Source organism: Cavia porcellus, unplaced genomic scaffold, assembly GCF_034190915.1.
Source record: "Cavia porcellus strain 051 isolate PalLab524CR breed Dunkin Hartley unplaced genomic scaffold, mCavPor4.1 scaffold_17, whole genome shotgun sequence".
In the NCBI taxonomy this organism is placed as follows: Eukaryota; Metazoa; Chordata; class Mammalia; order Rodentia; family Caviidae; genus Cavia; species Cavia porcellus.
The window spans coordinates 4,498,174-4,512,253 of NW_026947500.1; the positions used below are offsets into that span (position 1 = coordinate 4,498,174).

Genomic DNA, 14,080 nt, shown 5'->3' on the forward strand with positions numbered 1-14,080 from the left:
TATTAAATTTCTAAAAGCTAGAGCCTTCTGGTTTCTGAAGTATATAAAATATTACAGATTTCAGTATTCACCAGCTTAAATACTTGGATCTAGTATAGGTCCTCAATGAGTTACATATTTTAAAAAATCTTTTGATTTTTAAAGTTTTGGATTTTGGAATCTTGGAAGGGCTTATACCTGTAGAAGAGATTTCACAAATGCCTCCTTCAGAAGGGGTATTGACCCTTGAAGAATTATCAAGATACCAATTTTTAAACTTTAAAAGAGGGGACGACAGGTAACATCTACATAGTGCCCCCTGCAGAGCCTTATAGACACTCCAGGTCCAGGGAATGGAGTTTGGGAAACACTGCTCTGGGAGGACTTGACTACTCTTTGGCTTCTCTTTTTCAGTAAATGATTACACATATTAAGAGACACTGCAAGCAGGAAAAGAGAAAAACCACCAGCGTCCCCATTTCCTAACAAGCCAGTAATGTCTCCAGCGCACCTCTGCCAGGTCCATGAGGGATACAGCAGTAGCACCCCACACTCGGCATCTTCCTGGGCTCATCACACAGCCTTCTAGTTCAGCTCGCGGAAACCCCACTTTCCCAGGGGGGCTAAGACCTGGACACAGACCCACCTCTCCCACCCCCCACTGGGGCTCTGCCAAATGCCGTAACTACCCTCCCGGTCACTATCTGCCACCTTGTTAGCACTGAAGAATGATCCTAGAAAAGCCCAGGTTGCAGCATTTCTATCTTTGCTCAAAAACATCGATGTTGGGAGCCGCGTCTGTGATAGCTCGCCTTGCGCGGCGGACGTGCGGCCTATGGTAAAGAGCAAAGCCTGAGGTAGATTACCCCTCCCATCGAATATGTTAGTTTCCTGCTTACCGCGTAAACAACCCGCTCAACAATATAGTCTGCCTGGCAACTGATGATGTTAGCCAATCAGCTTGCCTTGCTTACTTTAACATGATTGGACACTGTACCCGTATATATACCGGTGCCACCCCTGGGCGGAAGAAGAAGCCAGGTAGAAGCCCAGAAGTAAAAGCCCAAAAGGAGCCGCGGAGAGCGGACCGGTAGAGGCTTTGGGGCAGACTGAAGCACAAAAGGAGCCGCGGGGAGCGGACCAGAGGAGGCTTCAGCTGGGAGAACCCAGGGCAGGCTGTACGGAGAAGGAAAATAAAAAGAAAAGGTTGTCCACTACCAGACTTTGTCGTGTGTCCTTCCTGCCGGCCGGGAGCGGACATCGACATTTGGAGGCCCGCCCGGGGACTGATCACCCCCGAGACGTGGAAGTGGACAACGCTCCAGTACAGAGCTGCGAGACAGGTGAGTTGGGGATAAGCCTGGGCTCTGGGTGGCGCGCACCTACAGGGCTTTTAGACTCCCCTCAGGCTCACGCGTAAGTGGCGGATTCCTTGGGCCTCACGCGGTGAGTAACATATTAAAAGATGGGAAACATGTTAGGTAGCAACACTAAGAGCGAGGGTGGTTGTGGAGAAAGCTCTCAAGAGCTTACAAAAGTACGCAGGGTATCTGAGCAGGCCCAGTCAGGGAGCTCCCGAGAGGGGTCCGTCAAGGGGAACAAGGATGCTAAGGAGGAGGACAGGGCTCTAGCCTCGGAGTCGTCTGACTCCGAGGACGAGGGAAAGTTGAATGGCAAGGAGGCCAAAGAGACCAGCTGTCAGGAGCCTAAATCGCTCAATAAGGAGTCGCAGGGTTCTTTTCCAGCGTTGCCCCGCGAATTGCGCTCTGCTCAACCTGGTCTGCGGAGGAGTAGAGAGCTCCTGAGCGCTCCCCGGCGCGAGAGGGAGGCGAAGCCTTCCGCCCCACCTTGGGGGCCGTTTCCGGAGGCGATTCCTCGCCACGAGGCGGCCGCCTGGGAGCTCTCTCCCCTTTCGCCAGAACAGGAAGTGATGCACGGGCCCCCATTTTCCGCCCAATCACGGCCGCTGTCTTATGCTCCGCCGCCGGCGGGTCGGTATTTTTACAGGCGGCTTTGGCAGGGGGGACGCTTGTCTCATGAGGTACATCCACCTGGGATAGATAGTGGCCCCTACGGGATATTTCCTGTACAAGTAGCTATGGGCCAGGGACGCAATGTATGGGAGCCTTTTGAGATAAAGCAGATTAGAGAACTTAAAAATGCAGTTACAACCTTTGGGCCGACTGCGCCTTACACCATTGCCATGCTGGAGAATCTGTCTTCTGGGCCCCTCACCCCCGCGGACTGGATTCAGCTGGCAAAGGCGTGTCTGCCCTCGGGCAGTTACCTGGATTGGCGAGCCTGGTACGCAGAGTTCTCTGCAGAGCAGGCTGAGAGAAACGCCAATCGGGGAAACCGGGGGTGGAACAAGGAAATGCTTATGGGAGAAGGTCGGCACGCTGATGACCAGACCCAGTTCCCCGGCGCTGTCTATGAACAAATCAATGCCATAGGGCTCCGCGCCTGGAAACAGGTAAGTGGTGCCGGAACAGCCTCCTTGTGTCTTTCAAAAATAATTCAGGGTACCACAGAGCCATTTGTTGACTTTGTGGCCCGAATGCAAGATGCTGCCGATAAGATATTTCCTGATCCGGGAGTGGCTCAACCGCTGGTAAGACAGCTGATTTTTGAGCAATGTACAAAGGAGTGCAAGGCAGCGATAGCTCCTCATAAGAACAAGGACCTCAACGCCTGGATTAGGATATGCAGAGAGATAGGGGGGCCGCTCTCCAACTCGGGAGTGGCTGCTCTCCTGGCCGCGGCTGTACAGCAGAGGGGACCTCGCGGGTTAGAAGGGGAATGTAAGGCTAAAGGGTGTTTTGCCTGCGGGGAGCCAGGACACATTAAACGTCATTGCCCAAACAATGCAGATGCTAGGCCTCGCCCTAGGAATGAAGAACCATATGTTTGTGGGCGATGCAAAAAGGGATCACACAAAGCTGAGGAGTGTAGGTCGGTCTTTGATGCTCAGGGCAACCGTATTTGTGGACAAGATGCTAGAGAGCCAAAAAACGGCCAGAGGGGGCCCCCTTCACAGGCGGGCCCCCGCCCCAGAGACAGGACAGCTCAGGGTGGCAGCCTTCAACAAGGGCCACCCCTGGGTCAGCAGGTGTGGACCTCAGTGTCGCCTCAGGACTTATATTAGTGCCTGATATGGGTGTTCAAGTGGTTGAAACCACCTTTAAGGGACCGTTACCCAAAAATTCCGTGGGTCTGGTGATCGGGAGATCCTCCACGGCCCTTCGGGGTCTCACAGTAGTCCCAGGGGTCATAGACTCAGACTACACAGGACATATTAAAATTATGGTTCAATCTCTTGTGGGTACTATGGTAATCAATAAAGGAGACAAGATAGCGCAGCTCTTGCTGCTCCCCAGTCTCCACAAGAGATTTCCCTCAAAGCAGAAAATTAGAGAAAGTCAAGGTTTCGGTTCCTCAGGGGAAGTCTTTGAGGGACTCCATATGACACTTGGTAAAAGGCCCATGCTCTCACTTAAGGTCAATGGCAAGAATATAACAGGGCTCCTAGACACAGGAGCTGACCGTTCCATTATCTCCAGAAAGGATTGGCCTTCCAACTGGCCCACCAACACTGCAGATAACACGCTGCAGGGCCTGGGGATGGTGTCAGCTCCTCAGGTTAGTGCTTCAACCCTGCTCTGGTGCGATGAGGAGGGTCATCAGGGCCATTTCCAACCGTTTGTGTTACAGTTGCCAGTGTCTCTATGGGGAAGGGACATCCTCACTCAGATGGATGTCACGCTTACGTCAAACTGTTCCCCCCAGGCTAAGGATATACTCAGGAACCAGGGATATACCCCCGGCAAAGGCTTGGGCAATGCCCTGCAGGGTCGGACATCCCCAATACCAGTAGAAAACAAAAAAGGTAGGCAAGGATTGGGTTTTTCTTAGGGGCCGCTGAAGAAGCTCTCCTACCCACTTCGATCAAAATCACCTGGAAATCAAATGATCCGGTTTGGGTACCTCAGTGGCCCCTGCCTAAGGAGAAGCTATTAGCCTTGTCAGAAATAGTCAGTACACAACTTAGATTAGGACATATTAAGCCGTCAACCTCCCCATGGAACACCCCCATTTTTATAATTAAGAAAAAGTCTGGCAAGTGGAGGCTGCTCCATGATCTAAGGGCGGTCAACGCGCAGATGCAGCCCCTGGGGGCGGTCCAGAGGGGGCTGCCAGCTCTCTCAGCCATCCCTCAGTCCTGGCCAGTTTATGTTATAGACCTTAGAGACTGTTTCTTCTCAATTCCCCTGCACCCAGAGGACACTCATAGGTTCGCCTTTACTTTGCCCACCATTAACCAAGAAAGCCCTGATCTCAGATACGAGTGGGTAACGTTGCCCCAAGGTATGGCCAACAGTCCCACTATGTGTCAGATTTACCTTGATTCCCTACTGGCCCCCCTACGAAAATCCTTTCCCAAGATAAGATGTATGCATTACATGGACGACCTTTTGCTCAGCGGCAGGGACCCAGACATGCTAAATAATATGCTCAGCCAGTTGGTCGAGGCCCTGAGACAAGCTAATCTGCATGTTGCCCCCGACAAGATTCAGGGAGGAGAAATGGTGACCTACTTAGGCGCGAGAATCTCCCCTATGCTAGTCTCTCCGCAGAAGGTCACCATTAGGATGGATGGCGTTAGGACCCTAAATGACATGCAAAAGCTATTGGGAGACATTAATTGGATTAGGCCATATTTACATATACCAAATTCAGATCTCAAACCCCTGTTCGACCTTCTGAAGGGAGACCCAGATATAGCCTCCCACAGGAGGCTCACTCCTGAGGCAAGAGCTGCCTTACAGAGAGTGGAAAAAGCCTTAGGTGGGGCTACCTTACACAGAATTGAACCAGGGCGACCCTTTGATGTCTGTTTGCTACAGACTAGTCTACAGCCTACAGCGGTGATTTGGCAGAAAGGACCACTACTGTGGATACACCCTAAGGTCTCACCTGCAAAAGTCATAGAGCATTACCCGGAGGCAGTCGCTTCATTGGCCCTTGAAGCGCATGATAGAGCTGTCCAACATTTTGGCTCAGGACCACAAGCCATCCGAGTACCCTATACCGCCAGCCAGATCAAGACCCTGGCTGCCTGCATAGATACCTGGGCCATTCTGAGATGTGTTTTCCATGGGGATATAAACAATCAATACCCTAAAGACCCTATCTTGTCATTTGTCACTCAGCACCCTATAATTTTTCCAAAGGTTACTGCCTCTGAGCCATTAGTCCTAGCAACTACAATATACACAGATGGCTCCAAGACGGGGATAGGCGCCTATGTGATCCTAGGCAAGCCCCCGGTTACCATACAATTTAAACCAGATCAGCCTCAGGTGGTAGAACTGCAGATCGTTAAAATGATTCTTGAACGGTTCTCAGAAGCCATTAACATTGTCTCCGATTCTAGGTATGTGGTCAATGCTATGCAAGTGCTTGAGACTGCCAGTTTAATTAGATCCACTTCCACAGTGGCTGGACTGTTCCTGTCTATCCAGACATTGCTTCAGAACAGACACCATAAGGTCTTCACCACCCACATAAGAGCACATACATCCCTGCCGGGGCCCATGGCACAGGGGAATGCGGCTGCTGACACTGCCACTCGCCCGTTATGGATTTTTACCTTACTAACACCAATCGAGCGAGCCCGTGCCTTCCATGATAAATTTCATGTTAATGCCAGGACACTAGCAAACCATTTCCATGTTTCTAGAGCAGATGCACGAGATATCGTGCGACTATGTGACTCCTGTGCCACATACAAACCTGCCATACCGATGGGAGTAAACCCTCGAGGTTTGATCCCTGGTGATGTTTGGCAGATGGACATCACACATATACAGGAGTTTGGGACTCTTAAATATGTTCATGTTTCCACAGACACCTGTTCTCACGTCATATTCGCAACAGCAGAAACAGGTGAAAAAGTGTCTAATGTGATCAATCATTGCCTGGCAGCTTGGGCCGCATGGGGCAAACCAAAAATATTAAAAACTGATAATGGACCAGCCTATATAGGCAAAGCCTTCAATGAGTTCTGCAAAATGATAGAGGTTCAATTAAAACATGGTATCCCATACAATCCCCAAGGTCAAGGAATCATTGAGAGGGCTCATAGAAGCCTCAAAGAAATTTTACAAAAACAAAAAGGGGGAGTAGGCCAAGGCCTGGCCCCAAAGGCACGATTATCCATGGCACTATTCACACACAATTTTTTAAATTTAAATAATGATAATCGCTCCCCAGCTGTGGAGCACTGCAACCCTTCCCCCAACCATAAAGGGTGGGTGAAGTGGAAAGATGTCCTGACAGGACAATGGATGGGCCCGGATCCAGTGGTCAGCTGGAACCGAGGCGCGGTTTGTGTTTTCCCACAGGAACCGGGACCGGAACCACTGTGGATACCGGAGAGACTGACACGGGCAACAAAGCCCTCGACTGAAGATCAGACCTGCCCTACTGGAGATCCATCACAGACCAACCAATAAGATAAATAGAAATAGCGGTAGCCCGAAATGGACAAGAAGATCCTCAGGCATATGCATGGCTTGCTCAATTGGCCCACGACCGAGTCTAGATATGGCGGGCATCCCTCATTCTCCTCCATAAGGTGACAATACACAGCAGGGTAGGTGAGTCAATGACGGGTAAGAGCGTGCCTCCCCAGCACGACTCGACCTAAGCCAGGCCCTACCCCATCCTGCACGTAAGCCGCTGGACTGTTAGATGCTGCCCAGGTCTAAATTTCTCTCCGAGGGGATTTCTTTACGGAGAGGAAATGAGTGCAAGCTTGTGTGCATCCAGGTTCCGTCCAGTTTGTGCCTGGCCCTAGAAAAAGGACGAGGGCCTCAGGGCCTTGGCAGACCATGGCATGGCCAACCAGGGTCTAAGCCAAGGACCTACGGTGGACCTACACATAGGGCATAAGCCTCTGCACCCAGTCCAGGAAGGGCTACGATGCGCACATTCATAAAAAAATAAAATAGGGGGAGATGTTGGGAGCCGCGTCTGTGATAGCTCGCCTTGCGCGGTGGACGTGCGGCCTATGGTAAAGAGCAAAGCCTGAGGTAGATTACCCCTCCCATCGAATATGTTAGTTTCCTGCTTACCGCGTAAACAACCCGCTCAACAATATAGTCTGCCTGGCAACTGATGATGTTAGCCAATCAGCTTGCCTTGCTTACTTTAACATGATTGGACACTGTACCCGTATATATACCGGTGCCACCCCTGGGCGGAAGAAGAAGCCAGGTAGAAGCCCAGAAGTAAAAGCCCAAAAGGAGCCGCGGAGAGCGGACCGGTAGAGGCTTTGGGGCAGACTGAAGCACAAAAGGAGCCGCGGGGAGCGGACCAGAGGAGGCTTCAGCTGGGAGAACCCAGGGCAGGCTGTACGGAGAAGGAAAATAAAAAGAAAAGGTTGTCCACTACCAGACTTTGTCGTGTGTCCTTCCTGCCGGCCGGGAGCGGACATCGACACATCTAGAGACTTTTGTGGGAGCCTCAGTGCTTACGGAACCTCTCTGTCTTTTCCTAACCTCCTCCCACAGCCCATCTCACCACAGATGTTCCTGAAACACACCAACCCTCCCACATTGGACTCTTCGCACTTTCTATGCCTTCCCTCTGGGACACCTCCGCTAAACAGGTTCTTACCTTCATTCTTCACTTGCTTTTGAACACTGCTGAAAGGTCACATCATTAGGACGGCACTCTGTGACTCCCCTATAAAACACAGTAGCTCTACCCTCCACCAGTCCCTTTATACCCCATTGTGCTCTATGATAATTATCACCACTAATATAGTGTGGCTGCCAATATATTTGTATATACAACTCCCACGTTTATTCCTCAGCTAGTTAGCTGTAGTTGACCTGTTATGCACTGCATCCTTGGTACCTAGAACAGTGCTTGACATATTATAGTTGTGCTCAATACATACTTATTAAACAAATAAGTCTTGGACACTTATTTTAGTATCCCCAGTTAAAGTTCCAATGATTTGCACAATTTCATCAAAGGGATACACCACTCACTATGTTCTTCCCCACTTCCCTACTTTGACATTTAGGTTCTTCCTCTTTTTCTTTAAATAAAAATGCTTCACACATGGTTTATTGGTGAAGGGATTACGAATTGATGCCAAACTACCTTCCATCAAGCACAGAACCTGAACACATCCGTGGCCTCAGACCACCACTACAGAGATAATGATCTGAGTTACTTCATGCATTCAGCACCTGCCTCACATCTCCTCCATTCACGCCCAATGCCATGTCAGCAGCGCTAACACTGGGTCATAATTCAGAGCTCGCAGTCTCATTCACCTATCTCATCTTTAACGTCAAGTTTCAAACCACCAAAGCCACACACCAAGGTTGCAAGGCATTCCTTGGACCCACTCCCAACTATTTTCCTTTAGTATTTGCAACTGTGTGCCCAGCTTGGCCCTCTGGACTGTGCAGGAGCCTTCTGGTTTTCAGGATTTTGAAGCTTTGGTAAGTACAGGAATTACTGGGAGTGGTGCTCAAACCTATCGACTACTAGCTATACTCTAATATAGAAATAGAACATCTCCCTGTATATGTTTTCTACTTAAAAATGTTTAACAATGTTGTTATGACTTAACAAATATAAATTTATTTAAAAGTTATAATGGAGCTTTGGTTCATTATACATAGTTAACCAATGCTTTTTTTTTTTTTTTTTTAAATGCTGGGAACCAAAACTAAAGAATGCTCGAAGTCCAGCTATCTTAGCAGTTGGCATCCACAGGTGACTCAGACAGAGGGACATTATCTGGGCTCTAACATCCTCATCTCCTGAAGAGTACAGATAACTCTGCTCTTGGCATTCTGGCCAAAAGGTCACGATGTAACAAATCACATCTCTTCTAAACATAAATCTGAATCCTGAGCAGAGAGCCTAGTGAACAGGGACATTTTCGGGCAAGCTGCTTATTATCTCTGAGTTTCCTCATCTGTAAAAAGGAGATAGCAATAACTATTAAGCACTGCATGCACTCAAGGCAGTGGCAGTCGTGCAGAATAAGGATTAGCTGCTGATTTTACTATTGTATTTATTTTGGTTATTGCTTATCCTTATTTTGCTAAGTCCTTGTTCACTCTCACCATCATAAGGTAGGCCCTGATTAATTCATTAATCCTCAAGCATCGGATTCTTCTTACAAAAGGCTATCAGATTACAATTTCTAAGCACACATGTGTATAGCATAATACCTCCATTTCAAAGGATTTCAACTTTTCTTGGTGCTGAGGATTCAATGCAGGGCTTTCACACTGAGCTACATCCCTGGTCCATTATTAATTTTGAGAAAGTGTCTCACTAAGTCACTAAGTTGCGCCGGCTGGGGTCTCAAATGGATTCTCCTGTATCAGCCTCCCAGAGTGCCAGGATGGTATGCATTCACCCCTATGTCTAGCTAGTCTTCAACATTTTTAACCAACTGAAGTTCCCACTTCCCAACCCTGTTTGAAACTCCAAATGTTTCCACTACCCTAGTTTTACAGCAAAAACAGTCTTAATTAAATCCCGTATTTTCTACTAACAGCTATTATGTCTTTTCCCATTCCTGCATTGTTGCTTGACTCATTTCCTTTACCTCCAATATCATTCTATCCCCACTAATTAATTGACTTTCAGATCTCACTTACAAGTTGGCCTACTCAAAGTCTCTCTGGGTCATCACATGGGGAAACATTCTACCTTCAACACACCTTGCACAACACAGGAGCAGTGTGCACGCCATGCGTCAATTATTAGGTAAGTTCTAGGTCCTCAAGGCATAGGGATCTTGCGCTTTGCACAGAGCGATCTCTCCATAATACATGTGGAGAACAGAAAGCCAGTCTGGAAACATATTCATTGTACCCATACAGCAGACATTGCAAAAAAGCTGAAGCCTGAGGGTTTCTGCCACTCACAGGTCACTTACCAATGCTGGATCTAGTGAGTCCCTGCTCAGACTCAGTGGAAAGGCGAAAGAGTTTCAAGTGGGGTTTTAAACCATGGATTAAATTCTGATGGCTTCTATAATGATTAACATAACCTGGAGAAAGTCGAGAGTTCTTCTTTTTACAAAGAAATATATATATAGCAAGCTTTTTAAACTGGAAATTTTAATCATTTTGCAAACTAGCCAGATTAAAAGTCAGTCATAAACTCTTAGAGAATAGAAAACCGCAAGACTTTAGGGCAGATTTTCCCAGAATAATAAATTTATGAGATATATAACGTCAGATGGTTGATGATATAAGCTTGACATACTTCTGGCTGGAAAGACAAGACTTTTGTTCTAAGAAAGTAAAGTACATCTAAGTACCTTTCTTTTGCCTTCCTAGCTTAGCATGTTCTAGAAACTTGTAGCCATTTTGCTACAATCAGAAATACAGACTGGTTATTGGGACTACTTTATGTGCTTGAAGCAATGTATGTGATAAAGAGGAGCCGAGGAAGCCACGAAGTGGCAGGATGCTGACAGGGACCGTACAACAACCTTGCCGCCTTGCTTATCTGACTCACAGAAAGACCGATTTTGAAACAGGCACTCTGTGGCTGGCTAGAGAGGGACCCAGGGCATCCAGAGGTCCCTGCCACAGCGGTGACTCACTGGAGGCACTGTCCAGGCTGCTGACGCTGTCCGCGCTGTGCAGATGGTGCCAGTGGAGCTGCCGGTAGAGGTTAAGTTTGGACAACTTTCGCGGTTTTCCTATGCCTTTCAGCTTTGGGTCTGTCTCATCAGGACTCCTCATCACGGGAATGTTTTTATTAGATGCATTGCTATCTTTGAGGCTTAAGGATTCCATAGATTCTGTGCCTGCAGTCTGAAAACAAAACAAAACAAAACAAACACTGCTTATGATATGCTTCGATTGGGTCTTGTAATTCAAGTAGAGAGATGAGCAGTCTGCTGATGGTGCGGCCTCAGAGCACACATCCGGCAAGTCTGAGGTCAGCACGGGGTGGTGGTGAATTCCAGGAAGCCACCCCTGATGGAGGCTATTTCGCAGAGGCTCCCCTTCAGCAGGCCAAATTGCTGCAATTCCACTCTAATTATCCTTTTACCTCAAATACTTAAGTTACTGTTGTGCGACCAGACTACTTTTGTGGATAAACATTAAAATTCTTTTGTTAATCATTTTCCATTATCTATTCACTATCTTGATGTTTTCAAACAAAATTCAGCAATAATATATAGTCCATCAAAAATTTTAAGACGTGTACTGATATTTTGGTGGCCAGAGAGCTGAAATAACAAGAAAATGGATATAGACATACAAATATTTTAGGATCTTTTCATTTGACACGTACTTTACAAGTTTTTAACTCTGCTGAAATGGAATTCCCTCTAAGTGATCCCAGAGTGGGTTGGCTCTGTTTTTGTGTGTCTTTAGAAAATTCTAAGTCTTACCTACGACATGCCGTATCACTGAGGTACATCCCTCTCTCCAGCAGCTATTTCAATAAGACTTTTCATTGTTTTTTAATCTGAATTTTGATTGTCACATATTTTTATGAACTTTGTTCCCAAGTAGGAAATAAATCTTTAATTCAAATGGAAAATCAAGTCGCTGAGTCTGAGACAGCAAACTCTACTGAATCTGCTTTCTTCTTATGCGAGAAGAAACTGAGACTGAAAGATGCTAAGTTACATGCTAGCTAGATGGCGTGGCTGGGGTAAAACAAGGGATGATGTTTGAGTCAGTGTTCTGTCCCTTCAAAGGAGACGCTATCTGTCATTCAGTCACACTATTAACACACATTTACTCAAACCATGTACATTTTAAGCAATCCGTAAAAGCAGAACTGACTTACTGTGAGAGAACCCAAGGATGGTCCTGAAACGACCCGCTTCACACTCCCCACATCGGTGAGTCTGTGTTCATTGTCATCCCACCTTCCATAGGCCAGGTCAATCCCACCTACAAAGGCCACTGACTGATCGATGATGACAAGTTTCTCATGATGAGCCCATAAATAAACGCTGGACGACACATGATCTGGGTGCCTCATCACCTTGAGAGGAAAGAAAACCCACATATACTTTTTCAGATGTCTTTACATCATACTAAAATAGGTCTGCTTGCTCCTTGAAAACCTCTTTTTTTTTGTACAAAGAAAACACAAACTTTGCTACATATAAAGAAACCCCCTCGAACCTCTGATTTAATTTTATATCACAGTTAGAAGAAGATAACTCCTATCTTCTTCTTAAGCCCCCAAGTCAAATATCACATATTGGAGCAGCCCTTATGTAGCTTGAAATTTGGTTACACATTAGATAAAGACTCAACTTCATGCTAGTTGTTTTCCTTTCCACCTAAAAGGATCATGTTTTATTTGGTATTTTGGAAGTAACTCTAAAAATATTTAACCACATCCATATATGGAAACAATTTTAATCAATTATACTTATGCTTGGGCAGCCTTGGGGTTGAAACACCTGGTTCTAGATATACGGATATTTTAATAGCTCTTTCTTTGAAAGGTATTTAGCGGAATTGGCCCTGTGTACTTTGAAACAAAATTTCCTAAGACCCTCGTCTGAGTAGAAAGAGTCCAAAAACTTTGACAAATACAGTTTTTATTGTGGTAAAATATACGCAGCATAAAACTTACCACCACGATCATTTTAACTATAGAGTTTGGTGGTATCAGAGCAATAAGTTGGGAACTCTTCTTCAATTTTTGGGAAATTTTTAGAACTGGTATTTGATTTTCCTTAAAATTTTGATAGACTTCCTCAGTAAAGTCATTGGATCCAGAGCATTTCTCTTTTGGGAGATTTCTGATTGCTGATCAATCTCCTTACTGTTTATAGATCTGTTTAGATTTTATATTTCTTCATGTTTCACTTTCGGTAAGTTTGTTTCTAGGGTTTTGTCCATTTCATCTATGTTATCCAAGTGTACAACTATTCATAGTAATCTTTTAAAATTCCTCTTTATTTCTGGAGCATTGGGAGTAACATCTCTATTTTCATTTCTGAATTCAATAATTCAAGTCTTTCTCCCTTTTTTTCTTATGCATTTAGCTAAAGAGTTGTCACTTTTGTTAACTGTCCAAGAACAAACTTTTGGTTTAGTTGATTTTCTGTATTATTTTTATGTTCTCTATCTTACTTATCTCTGCTCTTATGTTTTTTTCTTTCTTCATACGAGCTTTAGGTTTAGCTTCTTTTTCTAGTTCTCTAAGTTGTATTTACTTTTAATATCTTTCTTCTGCTTTTATTAGGGCATTTATAATTATAAACCCATCTGTATGTTACTTTTGCTGCATTTCATAAAGACTTTTTTTTTAAATTCTCATTTGTGTTTCAGAGTAAACTGTGATTTCCTACTTGTTTAATATCATGTTTAAATTTTACATATTTTGTGAATTTTCCAGTTTTTCTTCTGTTATTGATCTCTAACTTCAGTCTGATAAGATCAGAAAACGCTTATATGGCACCTGCCAATTAAAATCCATTAAGACTTCACTCATGGTTCAGCAAATGATATCTCCTAGAAAATGTCCTGTGTCCTAAAGTGACCCATTTGTCATGTGAGAAGAATGATCATACTGTTGTTGTTGGGCAGAGAGTTCTGCCTCTGTCCATTACATCTAGTCAGCCAATGGTGTTATGTCCTCTATTACCTATTATCTTCCTTCTGGCTGCTCTATCCATTATGGAGAGAGTTGATACCTTCATATTACTGTAGAACTGCTTTCTGTCCCTTCAATTTTGTTTTACTTGGTTTCTTATTTACAGATGATTATAAATTTTCTATCTTCCTGTGGTATTGAAATTTTATTAACATGTAATGTCAAGTGACTCACAGCCTTTTTTTAATCATGGCAGGTGTCTGTTTTGTCTGACATTAGCTTAGCTGCTTTGGCTCTGTTTGGTTATCCTTTGCATATTCTTTGCAGAACCTTTTCATTCTTTCACTTTCAAACTACTTGGGTCTTTGCATCCAGAGTGAGTCTCTTACACACACCACATAGCTGGACTGTACAAGTGTGGCTGTGTGTGGGTGTGTGCGTGGGTGTGTGTGCTTTTTATTTCAGCCTGCTA

At 45.6% G+C, this 14,080-nt stretch overlaps 1 protein-coding gene across 12 annotated transcripts in view; it reads right to left on the reverse strand.

The window, feature by feature from the left end:
- Positions 1-14,080, reverse strand: part of Pld1 (phospholipase D1) — a 233,157-nt gene that overhangs the window by 81,672 nt on the left and 137,405 nt on the right. For 11 of the 12 annotated variants that reach the window (XM_023562262.2, XM_063227160.1, XM_063227169.1 and 8 more), the window contains 3 exons: positions 11,839-12,039; positions 10,634-10,847; positions 9,959-10,072 (listed from right to left, as the gene is read on the reverse strand). In XM_023562262.2, the coding sequence (XP_023418030.2) occupies positions 9,959-10,072; positions 10,634-10,847; positions 11,839-12,039 (529 nt within the window). The remainder of the gene's footprint in view (positions 1-9,958; positions 10,073-10,633; positions 10,848-11,838; positions 12,040-14,080) is intronic. The other variant, XM_063227167.1, reaches the window with a different exon arrangement.